The sequence below is a fragment of the Adiantum capillus-veneris genome, chromosome 21 (assembly GCF_014529385.1).
Source record: "Adiantum capillus-veneris isolate H3 chromosome 21, ASM1452938v2, whole genome shotgun sequence".
NCBI lineage: Eukaryota > Viridiplantae > Streptophyta > Polypodiopsida > Polypodiales > Pteridaceae > Adiantum > Adiantum capillus-veneris.
This window is the reverse complement of record NC_140951.1, coordinates 2,652,540-2,675,795: the sequence shown is the minus strand read 5'-3', so window position 1 is coordinate 2,675,795 and position 23,256 is coordinate 2,652,540. Positions and strand designations below refer to the sequence as shown.

At 45.7% G+C, this 23,256-nt stretch overlaps 1 protein-coding gene across 2 annotated transcripts in view; it reads right to left on the bottom strand.

Moving 5' to 3' along the window:
* LOC147430459 (uncharacterized) overlaps positions 1-23,256 on the bottom strand; it is a 121,057-nt gene that overhangs the window by 35,673 nt on the left and 62,128 nt on the right. For both annotated transcript variants that reach the window (XM_086493088.1, XM_086493087.1), the window contains exon 3: positions 11,566-11,633. In XM_086493088.1, the coding sequence (XP_086349214.1) occupies positions 11,566-11,633 (68 nt within the window). The remainder of the gene's footprint in view (positions 1-11,565; positions 11,634-23,256) is intronic.

The window sequence follows — 23,256 nt, the reverse complement described above, 5'->3', positions numbered from 1 at the left end:
AACCGTAGAAGACTCTAAGGAACATGTTATGCAAAAAACGGCACTAACAGAATTTCTGTACAAAATGACGAAATAGCGTGTGAGTACTGTATGTAGTGGAAACAGGGGCTCAAAGGAGCCCCAATCAAAAATCTGAGCAGATTAAGCTCTTCGAGCTTATCCGAAATTTTTGTCGACCTGCGAACGCTTGCCAAAGCTCACGTAAATCGGAGAAAGTGAGCAGACATGTGCTGGAGGAGCTGGCGACTAAGCTCGGGAGGACGCAACCTGCCCTGATTCCAATTGTTGGAATTAGGGTTGCAAGAAAACACGCACAGCTTGGAGAAGACGAAGGAAGCTCAAGGCACACAACAAACAGTGGTTACTTAGTGTGCAATGGAAAGATAGATAGCCCTAGAGTAATGGACGTAGATACAATGCACAGGGGGAAAAAAATCCTCCTAGTGAGGGAAAAAATGCCCCAGTGGTCCTAAGTGTGTTCACACACATCACTACCACATGTATATGGTAACATGAGGATAGATTCTAGTAGTAGTATCTTAGTTCTAGTTCTTTTGTACCTAGACATCGTATTAGATTCACCATTTTGTAAAAGATTGGTCTCATAGGTCATTTTGGCCTTTTGAAGACGTTAATATAACATTTCACTTCATTTCATCTCTCTCTCTCTCTCTCTCTCTCTCTCTCTCTCTCTCTCTCTCTCTCTCTCTCTCTCTCTCTCTCTCTCTCTCTCTCTCTCTCTCTCTCTCTCTCTCTCTCTCTGTGCGCGCAGCCCTACCTACACGTGGCCCTGCACACCAGCAGGTCATGGCATTTAATACCACCCCACAGTGGATCAGGAGTTTAGCGCCAGCATTCACATACGGCCAGGAGACTGTGGAATATACAGAGGCGTACACTTACCTCGGAGTGGTTTTTAGTGGGCCAGCATTTTCATTGAGGAGGACAGCAGACACTAGACTGACCAGAGCCCATGCAGCATTGGGTAGATTGGAAAGGATGTGTTCACAGGTTCAGTTTCAGGAGCCTCGGACGAAGCTCTGGCTCTTTGACACTCTGGTGGCTTCTGCATTGCTTTATAGAGCTGAGATTTGGGGACCTTCATTAGATCATCACGGGAGGACAGGCCGCAGTGATGGATGGGGGGACATGGAGAAGCCTCTGGTCTCTATGATCTCGCGGCTCATTAGAGGCAAGGCCTCAGTACCACGTGCTATTGTTCGAGCAGAGCTAGCTGCCCCCCCACTAGTGGTTGAGGCGCTCACCAGATCGGTCTCCTTCATACACCGCATGTGGGAAGTTCCCAGAGACAGATATGCCAGCCTTGCACTTGAGTCCTCTCAACAGTTAGCCATGCAGGGAGATACAGCATGCTGGTATGGGGAGATGACATCATGGTTTCAAGCGCATGGGTTCAGCATAAACAGATTGCCTCCCTTCCAGTACTCACTGGATGCACCCTCTCTGACTCTTACACAGTCCGAGATCACCAAGCTCATCCGCCAGGACTTGACTCAGCTAGACGCCGGGAGGACATGGATACAGCCAGCACAAGAGCTGGGCACGTAGATGGCTTTCTACAGAGAGCATCTCCTCTAGCTTACCGTTGATGGTTTTGTGATGAGGCCAAGGTACATGGACACCCACTTGTCTCATGGGATACGATGCGCTATCGGCCAGATACGTACATCTCCACACCAGCTGCGGATCGAGACTGGGAGATACATCGGAGTACCAGCAGAGGCTAGGACATGCACCCTGTGTGACATCGAGACTGAGACAGAGTTGCACTACACATGCCACTGCCCCATCTACTACAAGATACGAGGCCGCTTCCATTGCTTGTTCAGAGAGGGCTTTGGACCATTCTCCAGAGTCATGCAGTACGAGGATCAGAGATGCTTGGGTTTGTTTTTGCTCGAGCTACGCAGACACACGGAGAGCCTGATGAGAGGAGAGGCTAGCCAGTCCCGGAGAAAGATCACAGATTTCTTTAGAGCTGCCACTGGACACCCGGAGGAGTTACTACCACAACAGAGCTCGTCGCCTCACACCAGAGGCACACTGATCGACCGAGCGACTGAGCTGGGAAGATCCAGACGCCCACGATTGCGGAGGACTACACAGCATCGGCGGAGGCTGCATCAACGGATTCGGATCACTTTGGCTCGACATGCACGACGCCCGGTCAGACTACTGACCATGGAGGAGATTGATGAGATCCGCCAGGGACCGATGTTGGATCTCTTGTGATCTAGCTATCCCAACTAGCTGCTTAGTTCTCACCTAGTTGTTTAGGATTCCATAGTATTTTATTGTGACATTTGTCATTTCATTTTTGTCATACTCTGACTTTGTATCAGATCCACCACATTGTAACTTTCTGGTCTCATAGCTCACTTTGGCCTTTTGAAGACGTTAATATAACATTTCATTTCTCTCTCTCTCTCTCTCTCTCTCTCTCTCTCTCTCTCTCTCTCTCTCTCTCTCTCTCTCTCTCTCTCTCTCTCTCTCTCTCTCTCTGTGTGTGTGACGTGGCAGTTATTAACCATGTCACAAAGATGTGGCAACTGCTAACCTTGGTTGTTGGTTTCTTTCCAATGGGGTTTATTTTATTTGTTTTTAGGACCTCTTCTTGAAGTAGCAAACGGTCGGACATTGCATGGCCAATGTGAACGGTAGTTTCACCCGTAGATGGGTAGTGGTCGGCACTGGAATTCGTATGGTAAGAGGATGTCTAGGCTCAGAGCAAGATCATATAGGTCCCCCCGTCGCACCTAGCAAGTTGGTGGATACTAGGAAGTGAACTCAATTAAGGCGTAAAGTCAAGGTGGGACTACCAACAAAAAGTATCCGACAGTTGGGCCACATTGCACTTTTGGATGCGGTCCCAATGAGGATAGATGGTCATAAGACCAATGGGAGCCCAACAGAAGCATCTCCTAAAATTTAGGGAACTGCTATTTTGGGCCGTGAAATGTGTTCGCGTCATTACCTCCGGTATGACTAGGGGAACATTTTATAACTCTGCCGCGAAGGAAGCACTCCATATCTCTTAACCTGTGAACAGATTGGATAATGAGGCCTCTCCCTTATCTAAATTCAGCGCCCTTTCTTCTCCATGAGGAAAGTCCAAGAAAAACCGACACTTGGCGCATTTACAAGCATTTTCCCGTTTCGGGTTCGCCGCTTAAAAATATCCCAGCCGACGCGTCCGTTGACTGAGCGATTGTCGAGGCAAGAGCCTCTTGCACAGGTACTGGATTAGCTAGCGGCTAATCCCCCGCAGGTACAGGTGAATTCGGAGAGGTTTCACGCCAGAAATCTCGTCCGATTCAAAGGGCAAGTAGCCCTACAGGTGCGGGAGCTCGAGGTCTTGCTATTGATGCGACCGGCACGCGAAACGGAGCCCAAAACAGGGAATTACAACCTGCTGTGTAGTTTTGCAGGTTTAGGGTTTCGGCCCTAAACGGACCCTAATACCCCCAGGAGGTTCGGGGACGCAAGGGGACCGCTGTACAAGTGAACTGGCTCATTTTCGGGGTAGAAAACAGAGAATTCAGCGTGCTGCAGATTCTCACCAGGTTTTGCAAAGTGTCCGTATGCGTCGGGAAAGTCACCTATTGCGTGGGGATACTGACTGTGAAGCGTCCTAGTACAGTTATGCTGCCGAAATCGGCCCAGAACAGGTGTTTCTTAGCCTAGATTGTGCGGGGCAGCTTGTGGGAGATCACAGGTTTTATTCCCTTTGATAAAGAATAAAGAAATACCGAAAGGGGCGCCAATTTTGAGGCCTACAAGTTGTCGGTGTCTGCTCGGAGCATTCTAGCTTCCTAGCCGTTTGTGTGATTAAGTGTTAATTCCCGTTACAGGATTACCTTTGCAAAGTACTCTGTGTGTGTCTAAAGTAAAGAATTTCGGGTGAAAGCCAACGTCTACCCCCCTACGGGCCGGTTTCATGGTTCCGTTGCCGGGACATCAATCAGAGTGAGCCTGGATTGTTTTGGGATAAAGACACAGAGTGCAAGAACGCGGGGATTACACTATGGCCGACAAGGGGAAGGGAATTATGGAAGAGGGTTCCTCTTCAAAGGACATGCAGGAGATTCCTATGGTTTTTGAGATTGGCGAGAGCTCACGGCCACGTCAGTCTATACCTCCTGTCAACGTGAATGTCCCTCCAGTAGTACAGGGCTTTATGACGGGGCAACTTGAGGATGATGCGTTCAAGACTCAATTAGTTGCCGCGGTGAATGTCTTTTCGCAGCTGGTGCGGAATCCGAGGTTTATGGAACAAGCGCCACCAGTGCAAGAGCAAAATAGGCAACCTACACCGTGTACGGAGCTTGTTGATGCTCAAGCCCGGGTACTTCATGTGGCGCAGGAGGAAAGGGAACACTCGCATGTTGCGGAGTCGGGGGCTCCAAAGCAGGTTCCTCCCGTTCTTGAACAAGTGGCTAGAACGCCTATTCCACAGGTTATGCCAGTTCAGCCCGCCACCTTTCAGAGCCAGCATGCTGTCTTGAATGGACATGGAGCTGGATACCAGGCTATGCACTCAGTTTTTCCACCACCCACGGTACATCTTGGGTATTTCGGGGGTGGATCAGTGTTCCAAAGTATGGCTGGTTATGCGCCTGGAAATCAGCCGTACATGCCAGGAACAATGTTCGGGGGTATGCAAGGCATCATGCCAAATCCCATGTATGGTAGTATTGGCATGCAGCAAGGTTTCCACTGCAGCCAGGGCCAGTTTGGGGTGCCACAGGGTCATTTTGGCATGGCTGGTTTTTCTGGACAGCAGCCAGATATCGCACCTCTGACGCAAAATGTGAATGGCCAGCACGTGCCGATCATGCCTACTACAGTGCCCATGTTGCAGACCATTCCGTATGACAACTTGGGGGCACTAGAGAAGCCGAAAGCTTACAAAGAAGGTGGTGTAGCAGTAAAGTTCAGTACCTTCAGTGGTTTCGAGGATACGTCAAAGGCCCTCACTTTCCTCCAGCAGTTTGATACAGCTTATGCGGGGGGGAATTTTACAGAGGCCTCGAAGGTCAGGAAAGCTGCCACTTTCTTAAAGGACAATGCGCTTACATGGTGGACGACATTGTTAATGCAAGGACAGGCACCCGCCACTTGGGTTTACTTCAAGCAAATGTTTGCATCTGCTTGGCTATCAAATGAATTTGAAGCCGACGTCTTGACAGATTGGCACCAGCTTACTTCAGCTTCGTGCAAGAGCTTGCTGGAGTACAGTAGGAGGTTTTGTAAAGCGTTACTCTCAGTGACCTTCTACAGATTTGTGCCATTGACAGAGCAGATAGAGAAGTACTGTTGTGGGCTGCCTAAAGGGCTTCGCGATTACTGTACAAAGAACAGAGTGGCTACCCTTACTCAGCTTATGGAAGTTGCAAACACTGGTCTTGCCTTGTTGAAAGGAGAAGACAGTGGATTTCCGAGCACTGACAAACGAGGACAGCAAAAGAAAAATTCAGCGAAGAAGCCCTTTGTGAAAACGGCTCCTGATGCATCACAGGGGTCAGAAAAGGCCACCAAAGACAAGGATTCAGCCGGGACTTCTGCAGCGCAGGCAAAGAAACAGAAAAGGAAGTGCGCAAGTCGCTCGAGGAAAAGAAGGTCCTAATGGCTGAGAACAAATGCTTTATATGCGAGCAGCCTGGTCACTTTTCTATCAATTGTCCACAAAGGAAAAGGCCAGCTGACTCTGAGGATAAAGAAGACCAGAAAGGCAAGAAGCCTAAACCCACGGCAGGTTTAGTGCCAGATATGGTGGGTGACAGGCCCAGCACAGATGCCAGTGAGTTATGCAGGGCATGGGGTAAAGTTAGGGATTAGACGGCACTCATCTTCTTTGATCCAGGTGCCAAAGCCAACTTTATCTCACCAGAGTTAGCTATGAAGCTGGGCATCAGAGCTGAAGAGATGGGGTACACAGCAGAGGCAGGGTTGGCATGTCCTGGCCACTCAGAGTGTGTTACTCCCATCATTCGAAAACTGCGTCTGCATATTCAGTCGTATGTGGACACTGAAGAGTTTTACATCATGCCGCTGGAAGGTTGTGACGCCTTGTTAGGGATCCCATGGATGTTCCGAGTGCATGGAGTCTTGGATGCCTACAACAAAAAGATCACTGTACAGCATAGGGGCAAAACTCACATCTTGGATGTAAAGCTTAAAGGAGAGTCAGTCCCTATTGTATCTGCTTCTACTATCACTTCTGTAATAAAGAATCATCTTTCTGTGTACTTGATTTTTGCACGTGATGTCTCAGATAGTGATCAATCAAATTTATCTGTGTTAGATAAAGAAAGGTCAGCATTTTTGCAAAAGTTTAGTGACTGTTTTTTTGATTCATTACCGTCGCAATTGCCGCCAGAGAGACCTGAGGACCATCGGATAGATTTGGTGCCAGGGTGTAGCCCACCAAATAGACCTCCCTACAGGGTTAGTGCGGCGCAGCAAAAAGAGATTATGGGCCAGGTTGAGGAGTTATTAGAGAAGGGGCTGATTCAGCCTAGTTTTTCACCCTTTTGCTCCCCAGGGCTCTTAGTGCACAGGAAGGATGGCTCATGGCGCATGTGTATTGATTACCGTGCGTTGAATAAGAATACCATCAAGAATAGGTTCCCTATTCCTAGAATTGATAATATTCTCGATCGTTTAGAGGGTGCTGCAATTTTCAGCAGGATAGACCTTAAGAGTGGGTACCATCAGATTCGTATAAGGCCACAGGATGTGCACAAGACTGCGTTTAGAACGACATTTGGTCTTTATGAGTTTCTAGTGATGCCGTTTGGGCTAACAAATGCTCCTGCCACGTTCAGCAGAATGATGGACCGGATTTTCCGCTTGCATCAACAGTTTGTTGGAACGTTCTTCGATGACATGATAGTGTATTCGAAGAATGAAGAGGAGCATAGGCGTCACTTGACGATTGTGTTTGAAGAGCTGCGCAGTCACAGGTTACTTGTCAATCCTAAAAAAAGTGAATTCTTCCTCGAAGAGATCCACTTTCTGGGCCACATAGTCTCAAAGGATGGTGTTAGAATGGATCCCGCAAAGGTCGAAGCTATCAAGACATGGCCAGACTTGAAGACTGTGCACGATGTCAGAAGCTTCTTGGGATTGTGTTCCTACTATAGAAGGTTTATCAGAAATTTTGCAAAGATAGCATCGCCTCTTCACGTATTGCAAAAGAAAGAGGTCACTTTCAGATGGACCCAAAAAGAGATTTCAGCTTTTAGTCTCTTAAAGGAAAAGTTGACTTCAGATCCAGTTATTGTTTTGCCAGATCTCAGGAAGTTATTTGTGGTCTAGTGTGACGCGTGTGGCAGTAGCATCGGAGCAGTGCTAATGCAAGATGGACGGGTAATAGCTTATGAAAGCCGAATTTTGCAAGGGCCAGAGAGGACTATGCAAGTCTATGAAAAAGAGCTCTTGGCCGTGATTCATGCGCTTTCTAGCTGGAAGCACTACCTCTTAGGTGCTGATTTTGTTGTCCAAACAAATCATCAGACCTTGCGATACTTCTTGACACAGTCAAAGTTATCCGAAAAGCATATGCAATGGGCAAACATTCTTTCCATGTTCCACTTCCAGATTATGCATGTGGAAGGCAAGAAGATGTTGTGGCTGATGCGTTATCAAGAAAGCTACAAATTTCAGCTGTGTCAATTCCTTATCATCATGAGTTAGATGACATGAAGGAACAGTATACTGCTGATGAAGATTTTGCAAGGATCTTTGAACAGTTACAAGAGGGGCAACATCACGAGCACTACCTCCTCAGAGATGGTTTTATGATGATGCATGGCAGACTTTGTGTCACTAGGCCACTGCGACATAAGGTCATGGAAGAGAGTCATGTCCCACCGTATGCAGGGCATCGTGGCATTGATGCAACACTTAAAGCGGTAGAGACATTCTTCTATTGGCCTACCTTGAGGAGAGATGTGGATGCCTTTGTGCGAGCATGCATAGTTTGCCAAAAGGTCAAGTTTGACAGGCAAAAGGCACCAAGGTTGTTACAACCACTGCCGATTCCGGATAAGCCATGGGAAAGCATTGCTATGGACTTTATCTTTGATCTTCCAAGGACGCCAACAGGGAATGATGGTATATGGACCATTATCTGCAGGTTCAGCAAGTAGGCCCAATTTATCCCTGTCAGGAAGAAGATAAAATCTGATCAGATGGCACGCTTGTTCATGTACAATGTGTTTAAGTACCATGGTATGCCACAATCGATTATCAGTGATCGTGATCCTCGCATGACCAGTTTGTTCTGGAGAGGATTGTTTGAGAACATGGGCACTACGCTCAAGTTTTCGTCTTCGTTTCATCCACAAACTGATGGACAGTCAAAAGAGGCCAATTCTACTGTCTTAGATCTGCTGAAATGCTATGTGTCAGATAATAAGGGCAAGTGGGAACAGTATTTACCTATGCTTGAGTTTGCATACAATAATACGGTGCATTCGTCTATTGGCAAAGCACCTTTTGAGATTGTTGAAGGCGGCAAAAAGGTTCCTCCCATTTTGCATACAAAGGACAAGATCTTTGAGGCAGATCGATATGTTGAGAACATGGATGAGATGTATAAGAAGATTAAAGTTGCCTTGGAGAAGACTCGGGCAAGGCTGTTGATCGTCACCGTCGTGAATTGCTACTATCACCTGGTGATTGGGTTCTCTTACGGTTCGAAAAGGCAAGGTTAAAGAAGATGAAGGGCAAGGAACGGCTGTTTCCTAAGCTCAGCATGCGTTACTATGGGCCTTTTCAAGTGCTTGACAAGATCAGCGATGTGGCTTAGAGGCTGAAATTGCCTGATGCATGGAAGATTCATAATGCGTTTCACGTGAGTCTTCTAAGACCCTTCGTGGGTGATGTGCCAGAAGATAAGCCAGATGAGGATCGGCCAGAAGTTGAGGAACTTGATGAGATCCTGGTACCTGAGCAAGTTTTGGCACATAAGGACAGAAAAGTTAAAGGACAAGTTGCAAGACGCTATTTGGTGAAGTTCAAGAACTATCTGCCTATGGATGCAAAGTGGATGGAAGAGCATGAACTGTCAGAGTCACCAAATGTATTGCAACTTTACCTTGAAGCCTTTGGGTTACAGCCTACTTATGCCCCAACCCAACGTGTGCAAAGGAGGGGTAATGATAGAGCTAGTACATCAAATGTACATATGAATTCTGTGTAATAGATGGAAATGACAAAAGTATGAAGGCCTCATTAAGTCATTTGTATCTATATGTTATGACCTTTCTTGCGGATACATGCGATGATAAAAGAGTGTCGATAGCACAAGATCATCAGTGGCGTGTATTTATGGTATGCAATCGAGGACGTTTGCGATTTCAAGAGGGGGGTATGTCACGAGGACGTGGCAGTTATTAACCATGTCACAAAGATGTGGCAACTGCTAACCTTGGTTGTTGGTTTCTTTCCAATGGGGTTTAAACTTTATTTTATTTGTTTTGAGGCCCTCTTCTTGAAGTAGCAAATGGTCGGACATTGCATGGCCAATGTGAACGATAGTTTCACCCGCAGATGGGTAGTGGTCGGCACTGGAATTCGTATGGTAAGAGGATGTCTAGGCTCAGAGCAAGATCATATAGGTCCCCCCATCGCACTTAGCAAGTTGGTGGATACTAGGAAGTGAACTCAATTACAGCGTAAAGTCAAGGTGGGACTACCAACAAAAAGTATCCGACAGTTGGACCACATTGCACTTTTGGATGCGGTCCCAATGAGGATAGATGGTCAGAAGACCACTGGGAGCCCAACGGAAGCATCTCCTAAAATTTAGGGAACTGCTATTTTGGGCCGTGAAATGTGTTCGCGTCATTACCTCCGGTATGACTAGGGAAACATTTTATAACTCTGCCGACGCGTCAGTTGGGATATTTTTAAGCGGCGAACCCGAAACGGGAAAATGCTTGTAAATGCGCCAAGTGGCACAATTCTGTGCACTTTCCTCATGCAGAAGAAAGGGCATTGAATTTAGATAAGGGAGAGGCCTCATTATGCAATCTGTTCACAAGTTAAGAGCTATGGAGTGCTTCCTTTCCCTCTTATGCACAGTGCGGTGCCAGGAGTGATGCCCTGCACGCTACGCACTGCTCTCTCTCTCCCCTACGAGCAGTATGTTATGCCCCACTAGTGGGCTTTTCATTTGACCAATGTACAGTTATGTGGGTTCATGCGCGATTGCCGAGGCAAGAGCCTCTTGCACAAGTACTGGATTAGCTAGCGGCTAATCCCCCGTAGGTACAGGTGAATTCGGAGAGGTTTCATGCCAGAAATCTCGTCCGATTCAAAGGGCAAGTAGCCCTACAGGTGCGGGAGCTCGAGGTCTTGCTACTGATGCGACCGGCACGCGAAACGGAGCCCAAAACAGGGAATTACAACCTGCTGTGTAGTTTTGCAGGTTTAGGGTTTCGGCCCTAAACGGACCCTAATACCCCCAGGAGGTTCGGGGACGCAAGGGGACCGCTGTACAAGTGAACTGGCGCATTTTCGGGGCAGAAAACAGAGAATTCAGCGTGCTGCAGATTCTCGCCAGGTTTTGCAAAGTGTCCGTATGCGTCGGGAAAGTCACCTATTGCGTGGGGATACTGACTGTGAAGCGTCCTAGTACAGTTATGCTGCCGAAATCGGCCCAGAACAGGTGTTTCTTAGCCTAGATTGTGCGGGGCAGCTTGTGGGAGATCATAGGTTTTATTCCCTTTGATAAAGAATAAAGAAATACCGAAAGGGGCGCCAATTTTGAGGCCTACAGGTTGTCGGTGTCTGCTCGGAGCATTCTAGCTTCCTAGCCGTTTGTGTGATTAAGTGTTAATTCCCGTTACAGGATTACCTTTGCAAAGTACTCTGTGTGTGTCTAAAGTAAAGAATTTCGGGTGAAAGCCAACGCCTACCGCCCTACGGGCCGGTTTCACTCTCTCTCTCTCTCGCATTTTTTGCCTCTTCAGCAGTTTTTGAACCAAAGCACTGTTTTTTCGGGAAAGCAAGGAGAGGGAGGGGGAGATAGTAGCTGAGTAGTTGACAGTTTGCCCCCTTCCCTCTTTTGAGGCCACGAAGAAATTGGTTAGATTAGCCATCCTGCACCGAGCACCTGTGACTCATTCTCAATCAGGCAACAGCCCGCCAATACGCGTTGATGAAGCATATCATGGTAAACAAAAGTGTTTTGATTCTTGTTGTGCCAAACGGCATACACTAGTGTTGATTCTCTCAATGCTCTAATCAAAAGGACCCATAATATTCCTGAGAAGGTTGTTTTGATCTTCAGAATGTTACTTACCATCAATCTCACAAAGATCAGCATTAAATCACTACCCACCTGTTCATCATCAGCAGGAAAATGTACACCATAGCATGTCTACTTTACTCATCATCTTTGACCATTCTCGAAGAGAGGGCAGACATACAAAAACAATATTGCAACCCTGTGTGTGACATTTCTGTACCAAGTGTGCTCAAAAGCACAACTCCATGTATGTATATGGTTCAAACATAGTAAGATTGCAATACCTTGAAAAATGAAGGCACTCTAAGGTTGACGCATGACGAATTGCTAGATCAGAAATTTCTCGGTCTCCCTGCCGCAACGATGTTGAAAAAACACTTAATGCAACCATTACCATATCCACCATTGCAACCAATAAAAATTCTTCAGCAAATATACAAATAAATAATGAAGCCATTTGAATGCTTTGTTTGATACACAGGACAGAATCATTAAGAAATCTTGAAACACACATACAGATGAACTAACAACAAAACCGTGGACAAATCAAGATACATGAGACGGGGAAAAAGAACATGGCTGCCAAACACATTAACTTTTCTGATTCGTAATGAAGATGGTAGTCTTTTTCATAACATAATATAAAAGAGGTCATTTGACAACTTCTTAATATGGGAATTATAAAAAGTGTAAGAATGCAAAATTAATAGGCCCTTTCAATGATGTTCATTATTAGCTTTACATGGAAGTCTGTAAGGCTAGAGTTCAACTAAATGTTCTTTCATAACTCGAGTACAATGAAAACTAAACCATGGCATGTGTTTGTATGTGTGCATAACAGATATCAGCCAATCCCACTGCAGAAGAGAGCACTTGTAACTTGGTTTTGCCCATCACAATTGGTCTCTAAGAATCTCTAAGAAACTGCACTGCTTGACAACCCCAGTAAAAATGATCATTTTTTTCTGGCAGACAAGGAGAAACCTATGATTGTAACTGTTGCCCAGTCACAATGCTCCAGTTGTGGTGCTCGCACTAGACTGGATGGTGGGCCGAGCAGTCCGAATCAAGGGCTGCTGAAACATTGGGCCAATGGATTCCTAACTACTACATACGAGCACCTGGGCGGAGGATGAACGAGTATTACCCAGGCCGTCGCCTACTTTGGCTTACCCTCCACTATAGACTACTCAAACTATCCCTTTTCAGTAGATAATTTTCTCTTGTATATACTATGGATGATATCAATCATTGGGCATTGAACAGTCTATCTTGGACTAGAGACTTGAGCCCGTTGCACACTCCATGCACTTTTGAGCCTCTGCACCCCATTGTTTCCTGTAGATGGTACATTGTGAGTTGATTGGATTTTCTCAGCCTTAAGAGTACCATTGTGATTCGTCGTAATGCTTTTCTTTGTGAGAATTCATGCACACTGAATCGATAGCTACCCACAAAGAGCACACAGCAGTTCATACTTTTCCTTATATAGGTGCTCTTATTTGTGGCACACCCACTGGGACCTCGATTGAAGTCTTGCTCAAGGTCATCATAGCTCGACAAATCCAAGTTGGTTACTCATCCTGTCAACTCGTCTGGTCTACTCATCCAAAGTTGGTGCACAGTTGATTCGTTGAGCTAAGCTAGTAAGGGTTAATCTATCCAGCGGTATCTAGTGGGGTGGCCTAGCTTGACTAATTGCAAGCAACACACACTGCTTTTCAGCTTGAGCTCATGAATGGCCCACACAAGTGTTGGAGGTAAATGCTCAGAGGTCACTACCGATCTCTGCACTGTTTCCAACGAGTAGCTATGCTCAAGAGCTTCGCACATATATTGTTAGGTGCAGCGGAATGAATGTTTGAACTTTGCTCAAGATGAGTGCTCCGAATTGTGCTCAAGGTTCCTTTTGTTCTTATGGAAGGGAGAGCCTTCCATTCTTCATGAGAGAGTGCAGTGATTACAAACAAAGTGAATGGACACTGTGTGTGCAAGTGTATGAGACTGAGAGATAGAGAGAAAAGAGAATACGACACCAGAGATGTTGTAAAACCCTCCGCCGAAGGCCCCACTCTCATCGGCGAGAGTGGTCTACTTATGATTGCACAAACTGGTACAAACTGAATGCATGGGACTGATGCAAGTCTAGGCTATGTCGACGAAAAGACGGGGATGGCGACACCGACCTAAAGGCTGAAATCTGCAATGCTTTATCTGCTGTCCAAAAAACGCTATGGGCTGAAATCTGCTGGTGCCGAAAACACCAAAGAAAACGCTGATTCTGTTGGCCTTTAGGGCTGAAAATCTGCACTCCTTAGGGCTGAAACTGCAGGTTCTTAAGGGCTGAAACTAATGGTCTTTTCGGGCTGAATCTGCGGTTGCTTCATGGCTGAAAAACCCAGCTACAGTGGAGGGCGATCTGGGTTGAAAACGCTAGGGCTGAATGTGTGTGGCGATCATCCTCCTGATGGAAAACGCTAGGTGTTGAGACTTGCTGGCGATGGTACTGTTGGAGAAAACGCTAGATGCTGAGTCTTGCTTGGAGGGGAGACCACCAAGTTCTTCCTTGAGAAGTTGCCTGTTGAGCTTGGCTCCTGTTGCCTCTTCTGCCATTTAGTGTTAGTCTAGGTTTGCTTATATACAAACTTACTCAATTTGCCCTACCTACTTTCCAACAAAAGTCACTTAAAAATAATAAGTGAAAAATGTCAAAAATAGGTAAAATAGCTAAATGCACTGGAAAATTCCCCTAAAGGATTCTGATGGATTCTGATGGGAATGCTTATGATCATGCTGTGTGCAACCAGAGGATATTTATCTACATTAAGTGACTAAGCATGCATGGTCTACGAATAGACTCACAAAAGTGCCAGATCACTTCTAAATCTAGACTGACTGGACTGATTGAACCCTTGTCGTGCTGTAGCTTGTTCACGGACACATAGGGTTGGATGTGTCACGTGACATCCCCTCCTTTTCAAAGTGAGGTACTAGTACCGAACTGTATGGCGTCAAGAGAGATTGCCAATAGCATCCGGAATCCTAGAAGGGACTCTTCGCCGGCCCACTCTGATGTGTGGGTCGTGCAATACGTGAGCTTCATAAAGGTTTGCAACGCTAACTTCTTTGGGCCGCGCCGAAAGCGACACAAAGTCTTCTGTGGCTCCTTCGATGCTTCCACTTCATGCTTCTTTCTTCTTCAAGAATCTCTATGGCTGAAAATTCTTGGAACCATTTCCAACACAAAAATATGAGCATACCTATTCCATGTAAAGTGACTGGAAAGAATCTTGTCTTCCTAAAAGAGTGTGCATGCAATGTAGATGAACAAACAGACGGAGTGCCAAACCGTTCACCCCACACACGCAAACAATGAGATCGAATCTTTCTCTTCTGATCTAAAGCAATCAACTGTGGCAATTCACAATGGAAATGCCCATGCTTTGTGCTCATACTTTCATGTGCTCGTTCTACAAATGTGTCATGCCAAGAAAGAGACATGGAATGTGACGTCTTTGAATACATACTTTTCAGCTTTTCATGAAAAATCCGCATACATTCGTGCTCATTCATGAGTGAAACGTGCTCAACGTACAATATGTCATGCCTAGGAAAAGGGATCACATAAAGACGTTGACTAAAATACAGGAAAATATCACGAATGAAACACTCAAACAATGCGTGCGTATCAATCATGCGAACACATAATACTTCTTGTGAGGGTTCTTTGGACCTAGGCTCGTGAGCCAAGATCGATTCTTCGTGATTCATCGAATCTGCAACGATGTTAGCTTCGCTAGAAAAAGCATCAACTAACACATCATCCTTGTAAACAATCACATCATCTTCATGCAAATCATCATGCTTGTGAGAAATCACATCTTGATCATGCAAATCATCATGCTCGTGAGAAATCACATCTTGATCATGCAAATCATCATGCTCTTCATTATCATCCAAATCATCACGCTTCTCATAATCATGCAAATCCTGTGTGTCATGCTTTAAAGAAGAAGAGACGGAGAGAGTCTCCTTCTCCTGAATCCGTACAATCTTGTCCTGCACATTAGCAATGAGAGAGGGAGAATGAACAACTTCCTCTCCACGAATGACAATGGGAGAGTCACTTTTGGCATAGAGAGTGAAAGTGTTAGCCTCCCAATCAATAAGAGGGTTAAGCTCACGAAACCATCGAATGCCCAAAATCATATCACATCCTGAGACAAGAGAGACAAAAAATCTTCTACTGAAGGCAGCTTGTTGAATTGTAAACAACACACCAAGACACTCCTGCGTGATTAAAGAGTCCATACCGAGAACAAAGCCAGAGACCTTGAGAGGAGATTTCTGACTAACTTCTAAGCGGGCTCTCTCAACAAGAGAGGGACTGATCACATCATGCATACTACCTGTGTCAAACAATATGACAAAACGCTGCCCTGACATATAACCATAACATTTAATGAGAGAATCATCAATGGGAGGGTCAAGAGAAACTTGGGACACACTCGTGTTATCATTAATTGCATTGACAAAGGAAGTGGGTTCTGCGGATTCTTTAGATTCATTCGATTCAAGCTTAGGACATGTTCTTTTTATGTGACCCTTAATGTAACAATGAAAACAACGACCTTCCTTAGAATAAGTGCTTTGCTCTTCCGACGTGATGTATCCTCCTACAATTCCTTGTGCTACCTTTTCATCTGGAGTAAGCTTAGGTATAGCAATTGTGTTAGCCTTACCCTTAGGTTCATTGGAAGAATCCTTTTCTGAGAGACTATTGGAAGATTGGTTAGAAGACTTACCGTTCTTACCATTCTGAGGGTTCTGAGAAGTTTGCGAGGTACTTATGGAAGTCTTGTTCTCCTTAGGCTTTCCCTTGTTGTGCTTTATCTCCTGTGCGAGAGCAATCGCTACCGCCTTGTTGAGATCGATTGGATCGAGCACCTCAACATCGTACTTGATATACTCGTCCAATCCGTAAAGGAATGCCTCTTTGCGTTCATCATCCGTCTCGCGTAATTAGGTACCTGGTTGCAAAACACGATTAGAAAAAGACATAACCGGCATACCATTTTGCTTGAGAGCGCACCAATAGTCCTTCAATCGTGCGAGGTACTAAGGTGGCATAAACCGCGCCTTGAGCTTGTCTTGGAAATCAGCCGAATTGAAGGAAAGAGGCGTGAGTTCGTCGGCTTCCTCTAGGTGCGCGGCTAGCTGTGCCTCTTGCCATGCATGGTACCAATTGATGGCATCACCGGCAAGGTACATAGCTGTCGTCAAAACCTTGCTATTCCCTGTCTTCTTAGTTGTCGCAAAATAAGCATTAAATTGATGCAACCAAGAATGAATAACCGTAGCATCCATCTTACCATCATAATTACTGAAAGTCAACTTCTCTATGACTGGGTTGTTGGAATCGGCATCGTGGCTTGCGTCACTTGAGGAACTCCCACGATCTTTGGCTGGTTCGGACTTCGAGGCAAGTACTTGTCGAACCAATTCTTGAGTGCGTAGTTCTCTTTGAGCCTCACGCTCGACCTCCAAGGCCGCCTTTTGAGCTTCCCGTTCCTCCTTTCTTTGTGCTTTTCTTTCTTTTCGTTCATCGCGCTCGCGTTCTAAAGCAATGCGATTTGCTTCTTGTTGTGCCAACGCAATTGGATTCGCTTCTTGTTGTGCCAACGCAAGGCGAGTCGCTTCGCGATTCGCTTCTTGTTGTTGGGCTATCATGTCCAACATCGACTTGACCATCGTCTCCATAGAAGTTGGTACAACTCGTGGCGTAGATGGCAAAGGGGGAGGGTCGAAAAAATCTCTTGGTGGGAAGAACTCTTCGTCGCCTCTCTCATGCTCACCACCTGTATGCCAAGTATCCATTCCGCTTCGGGTGATGACCATGCAGTATAATCTTTGGTTCTTAAGTTCACGAGGAACTTGGGTTCTTGAGGGTCTTGAGGTTCTTGAGGATTTCTTTCGCTTGCAATCTATGTTTGAGAAGGATCTTCTCTTCACCCAAGTTCTACTCTTTTCCGCTGGATTCTGATGGGAATGCTTATGATCATGCTGTGTGCAACCAGAGGATATGCATCTACACTAAGTGACTGGGCATGCACGGTCTACGAATAGATTCACAAAAGTGCGAGATCACTTCTGAATCTAGACTAACTGGATTGACTGAACCCTTGTCGTGATGTAGCTTGTTCGCGGACACATAGGGTTGGATGTGTCACGTGACATATATTTTCTTTATATTTTTAGCCCACCATTTTGGGCCTGTATAGGCATTATACTCATTTATTGGCCTTTGGGCCACTTATACTATTTTTAAAGGTTTCACATTATCCAAGTGGCTAAATGGCGCATTTTAATAAAAGAGTCCCAAAATCCTTATCACTAGAATTTTTGGACTTCTAAAAACTTACGTAGCCTCTTCTCCTGAAACCAGCACTTCCTCTTTCTCTCTCTTTGCAAACCACCTGCACCCACACGCGCCGCCGCTAAAAATCAACCAACCTAGGTTTGCAAACATCCTCTTTCAACTGGTATCAGAGCTACGTTCAAATTCCTCGCGAGAAATTCGTCGCAAACAACTGAATGTTTTAGCCATACACCCTCGAGAAGCTCTCTCCCCCATTTTATAAAGTTTTCATCGCAGGAAGTCTCTCCAACAAGGAAATTTGTGAACAACAGGTGCTTTTTGTCCATTTTTTGACAAATTTCAGCATTTACATGTCAATTTCGCCGGTGAAAATAGGGCGTTTTGATGCACTAGCTGCTCCATGTACTAATTTGTGGTTTGCACCTTGAAAGTGTGAAAATCCCCAAATTTTTTAACCAAAAATTCAAAGATTCAACTTTACCAAAAAATTTCAAAATTATTAATTTTTTTGTTTTTTGTTTTCGGAGTCGGGTAGGGCACGCCCAGCTGCTCCCCTCACACCAAAAAAGTATACAAGAAGAACGACTAGGACTATGCACCCAGAAACCGAAGGCAGACGCTTTTGTCACTGGTTTCCTCTGGACTACGAGAGTTCAGAATTATCTACACTCTTAGGGCCATGACTAATCCCTTGAGAGACCCACTTCGCCACTAGGATTTGGGTGTGACAGCGACCAAGTACCTTTGTTCAAAGGCCCAGGTACTGCGGGACTTGATTTGGTCCTCCCTTTGGAGTTGCCTCCTCCAGGTAACTTAATGCTCACCTCATTAAACTGCCTTTGAAACCCGACGATTTTCCCCTAGGAAATGCCATACCCACTTGGAAGGGCGTCGGCTCACAGGTGGCGTCTGCTGAGGTTGGTGATGTCTCCCGTTTGCACCTCCCAACCCCTTTTAGATGAAGTTGACCCCCCCGGGGGGGAATGGCACTTGGGCGCTCTTGTAGCTCATCTGGCTTCGCTTCGGGAGAATTACGTCATTTCCCCCGGAAGGGATCGGATTCAAAATAACAGCATAGGAAGGGGAGCATTATACCCCCATCTGCCTATGAAGAGAACCCAAATACCGGGGAGGAACTTCACCACAGGCACGTGCCCTGCGGTTTCGTCCCTCAAGTGCGGATCATGGCATACCCAAAAGGGCATCCGCTTCCCGCGAGCCTCCCCACCAAGGAGGATAATGGTCCTTTCTTCAGGGTCCAACTAAGGGTCGATTGCGTTGAAGGTGGAGTTGAATCAGTTTAGCCAGTGCCCCCTCGCTTCATCTACCGCCGAACAGCTCATCAGCAAATGCGAAAGCGAACGACCCTCTAACTGGGAGCACAACGTGCAAATGCTGTGTCCGCGCATGTAACTATCAGCCAGTTTAAGCCCCCCTACTCTCGCGAGAGCCAGCATTCTCTCCTCCTTCCTATTGACTATAGTGCTCCTATTGAGTTGCAGAAGGTATCCACGTGTTTGTTCAAAGCCGGCCTCCTTATAGGGCTCCAACGCCAGGCATGAATGCCTCTCGTCCCACTTGTCCCATGCGTGGTAGCGAACTGAGCTAAAGTCAGCCGTTGGGATATACTTATTCATCCAGTTCTCGGTTCTTGTCGTCCAAGTCCACTTCTTGAACGGTTGGTGCTTAGGTTTCTTGTTTACCAAGGAGCCTATCCAGGTAGATGAAACCGAGCGGTACTTGTCACAAGCCCTTGCTCGTTGTCCCCCACAAAAGGCAGGTACGGGTGGTATGTTAAACTCGTGATGGAGAGTTGTCGTCCCTACAGAGGCTGACCTTGCTCCCTTTCCGAGTAACATTCACATCCCGGTGGCGACGAGGCGCTGCAGAGAGTGAAGGACACGCTCGTTGTGGGCCCCCATAATTTCCGCGCCATAACAAATAACTGGATACACGCACGCCTTAAACACCGTCAGTCGAGACCATATAGGGATGGCTCGGTTCACCAGTAGGTGCTGACATGCGAAGAGACTTTTCCTCCCCTTATCCGCTCGCTCTTTGACGATGCGTTCAATGGAAAAGGTCGAGTCTACGTCGATGCCAAGGTACTCGTACGTTTCACCCACCGCAACCATCGCACCACCCAAAATAAAGATCCTCATAGAGAGATCTTGCAGGTCTCCGTGGAACACCATGGCCATGCATTTGTCAATTCCAAAGGTCATGCCCCAGGTCTTTGCCCATTCACTTACCTTGTCAAGGCTCGTTTGTAGGCTTTCAGGAGAGTCAGCAAGTAGAACCAGGTCGTCAGCAAAAAGGAGTCCTTTTATTCTCTTGAGGAGGTTAAGTACTTCCAAGAACACAAAAGTGATAATATGGCCTCCTCCTCTTTAGACGTGAAGAATCTCTTCGAAATCAAGAGATTCGAAGGCACTGGATTCGATTTGTGGAAAGAGAGAATGCAACACATTCTTTTTTTTAAAGATTGAGATGGTACACTACAAGATGCAAAGCTTGAAGCTATGACAGATAAGGCGTGGTTTAACTTAAGCTAAAAGGCTATTGCGTATGTAAAAATGGATGTTGCGGATTGGTGGACCTTAAGGGTCCGAATATCACCTAATCTTGTGTGGGAAAAGCTCTAGGCTACTTATGAAAACGGGACACCAGTGAACCAGGTACACTTGATGCGTAGATTGATGCATATGCAATTGGATACTACAAAGTCTGCAGCTGAGCACATTGGTGCTTTTTCAGGTGTTCTTTCCCAGTTGCACGACTCTGGTTTGCCTATTTTTTATGATAAGTTAAAGACCATCTTTTTGCTCATGACCTTGGCTGATTCTTGGGAAGCCCTGGTGGTTTCATTGTCTAATGACCCAAACCTTACCTTTGATGGAGTAAGGGGTTCTATGCTCAATGAGGAAGTTAGAAAAAAGACAAGTGGTGAGGCTAATACTTCGGCTGGTTGAGGCAGGACAGATGAAATGCTAATGTTGGTCAAAGGAACAGGAGCAAGAGCAAAGGGAAGCAATCTAATGTCACTTGTTATCAATGTGGTCGGAAAGGTCATAAGAATCCATATTGCGGGTACTTTAAGAAAAAGCAAGAAAGGAAGAAGAATGCGGGTGACAACAAGAAAAAGAATGACAAGCCAGATGTATCTGATAGTTCCAAGAACAAGGAGAAGGTCAATGTAACCTCCAATGTGGTGATTGAGGAGCTGTCTGACATAGATGATCTTTTGTGTGTCACTATGTCTCCTATGGATGCCAATGTGTATCATGCACAAGACATGCAAATCACCAAGGGTGATGTCATTGACGCTTTGTTGTCTATGAGTGATGGCTTGTCCCAATCCTCGATAGTGGACTTAGGTGCCTCTTTTCATGTGACTCGAGAGTGTTTTTCCACTTCTGACGCAAGCAGTTATGGTAAAGTTTATGTTGGAAATAATCATGCTTGCAGGATTGTTGGAATAGGCACTATTCATTTGACCCTTGATAATGGGCAAGAGCTTGTTTTGAATGATGCCAGATATGTTTCTGGCATCAAAAAGAGTCTGCTCTCTGTTGGACAGCTTGATATGCATTGGTTATAACACCATTTTCAGTGGTGATGCTTGGAAGCTCACAATAGGTGCTATGCAAATTGAGAAGGACACAGAAGGGGACACTTTATTTCTTGCATTGCAAAGCCTTGACAAGCAAGTTTGTTGCTATAGCAGAGATTGGGTCTCACTTGGAGCTTTGGCACGCCAGATGAGCCAAAAAGGACTTGATGTTCTTTCCTCTCGTGTTGATACTAAGGGCTTAGAGCTTGATTCTTGTATCGAATGCCAATATGGAAATCGAATGAGAAAATCTTATTACTATGGTGTCTCTCGCAAATCAGATCGTCTTGATCTTGTATAGTCTGATGTGTGTAGCATGCATGTAAACAGTATGGATGGTGCTACGTATTTTGTTTCTTTTGTTGATGATTTCTCTAGAAAAATATGGGTTTATTTGCTCAAGAATAAAAGTAACACGTTTGCTTCTTTGAAAAATTTTCATGCATTTGTGACTACCCAAACAGGTAGAAAGTTGAAATGCTTGCGTATAGACAATGGGGATGAGTTCACATTTGCTGAGTTTGTTAAGTTTTGCCAAGAAAATGGTATCAAGAGGGAGCTAACAACCCCTTTTAGTCCTTCGTCTAATGGTGTGGCAAAGAGATATAGCAAGACATCGTATGAGAGGGTTCAATGCATGTTGTCCACCGCTAATCTCCCTCAAGGATTCTGGGGAGGCGCTTAAAACTACAGCTCGTATTTGCAATCATTCACCCCACACTACGTTGAAAGTTGGCATCTCTGAAGAGGTTTGTTCTGGCAAACCCACCCGCTTCATATGATCACTCATGCATTTTCTATTGTGAGGCATTTGTGCATGTAAGGCTTGAGTTGAGGAACAAACTTGATGCTAAGTCCACGAAAGAAATCTTCATGGGATATGGAGATGAAGAAGAATTGGGCTATAGAGTATGGCTACCTCAACTCAAAGGGTTATACGCAGCTGGGATGTTGTATTTAATGAGGCAAAGCTGCTTAAAAACAATGTTGCCTCTAATGTTGACTCTGCTTGAATGATGGTTCTTTTTACCATTCCCTGAAGAGAGGGCATGAGAGTGCGGTAGAGATGTGTAGAGGTAAAGAGAAAGAGAGAGAAGAGGAGAATGACACCCGATGGGGTCCCAACCAACCCTCTCAAGGGCCCCACACATTGTTGCCGATATGGTATTTTCTTTAGATTGCGTAAATGGAATGTACACACATGCAATATCTCAAGTGTAGACTCTATTGACTCGAATGACGGCTGTCACTGCGGTAACACCTTAAAACAAGCTCCGGGGCTGATTTGATGCACCTTCGGATCTTCTCGATGTGGGATTGCGGATGGCCACCAAGAGGTAGATCTGGGGCTAAATTGCACTCCCGATGTGAGAGGAATGAAGGGCTGAAAACTGGCTGCAAAAACAGAGATCTGAAACATAAAAAGCAATGGATCTCTCGCGTAAAGCACGCCTGAAAACGCAAATCTCAATGATGCCGATGATGGATAGCAATGGAGCACTCAATGCCGGCGAGGGAATGACAAAGGGGAGGCTCAACGGGCTCCCAAAGTACCGAACCACATCCGTGAGGGCTAGCGTTAGCAGATCTAGCACAAATCTGGCGAGGACGAGGGCTGAAACTCAAAACATTGGCTGATCTCCAGGGCTGAGAGCTAGCGCTACGGCTGATCTTAACATTATTTTCTGATGGCCACTTGTTGGAAATGCTGGCTGATCTTGAAGCAAAATGTTGGGCTGCTGTGCTCCTCAAGCTAGCACTGGCAAATCTATTGAAATGCTAGGCCCTTAAGCTCCTTTATAGGCAAGAACTTTGACTTAAGAATCTCCACAGACTTAGGTAGGGAAAATTGTCCACCAGACCCAACAAATAAATCATAAGAATGATTTATTGATAAGTTTGGTTGGGTGAAATTGTCGCACAACGCTCGGGAATCTGATCGACACGGGAAAAGGCTCGTTGGATTCCTTTAATGTAAACTAC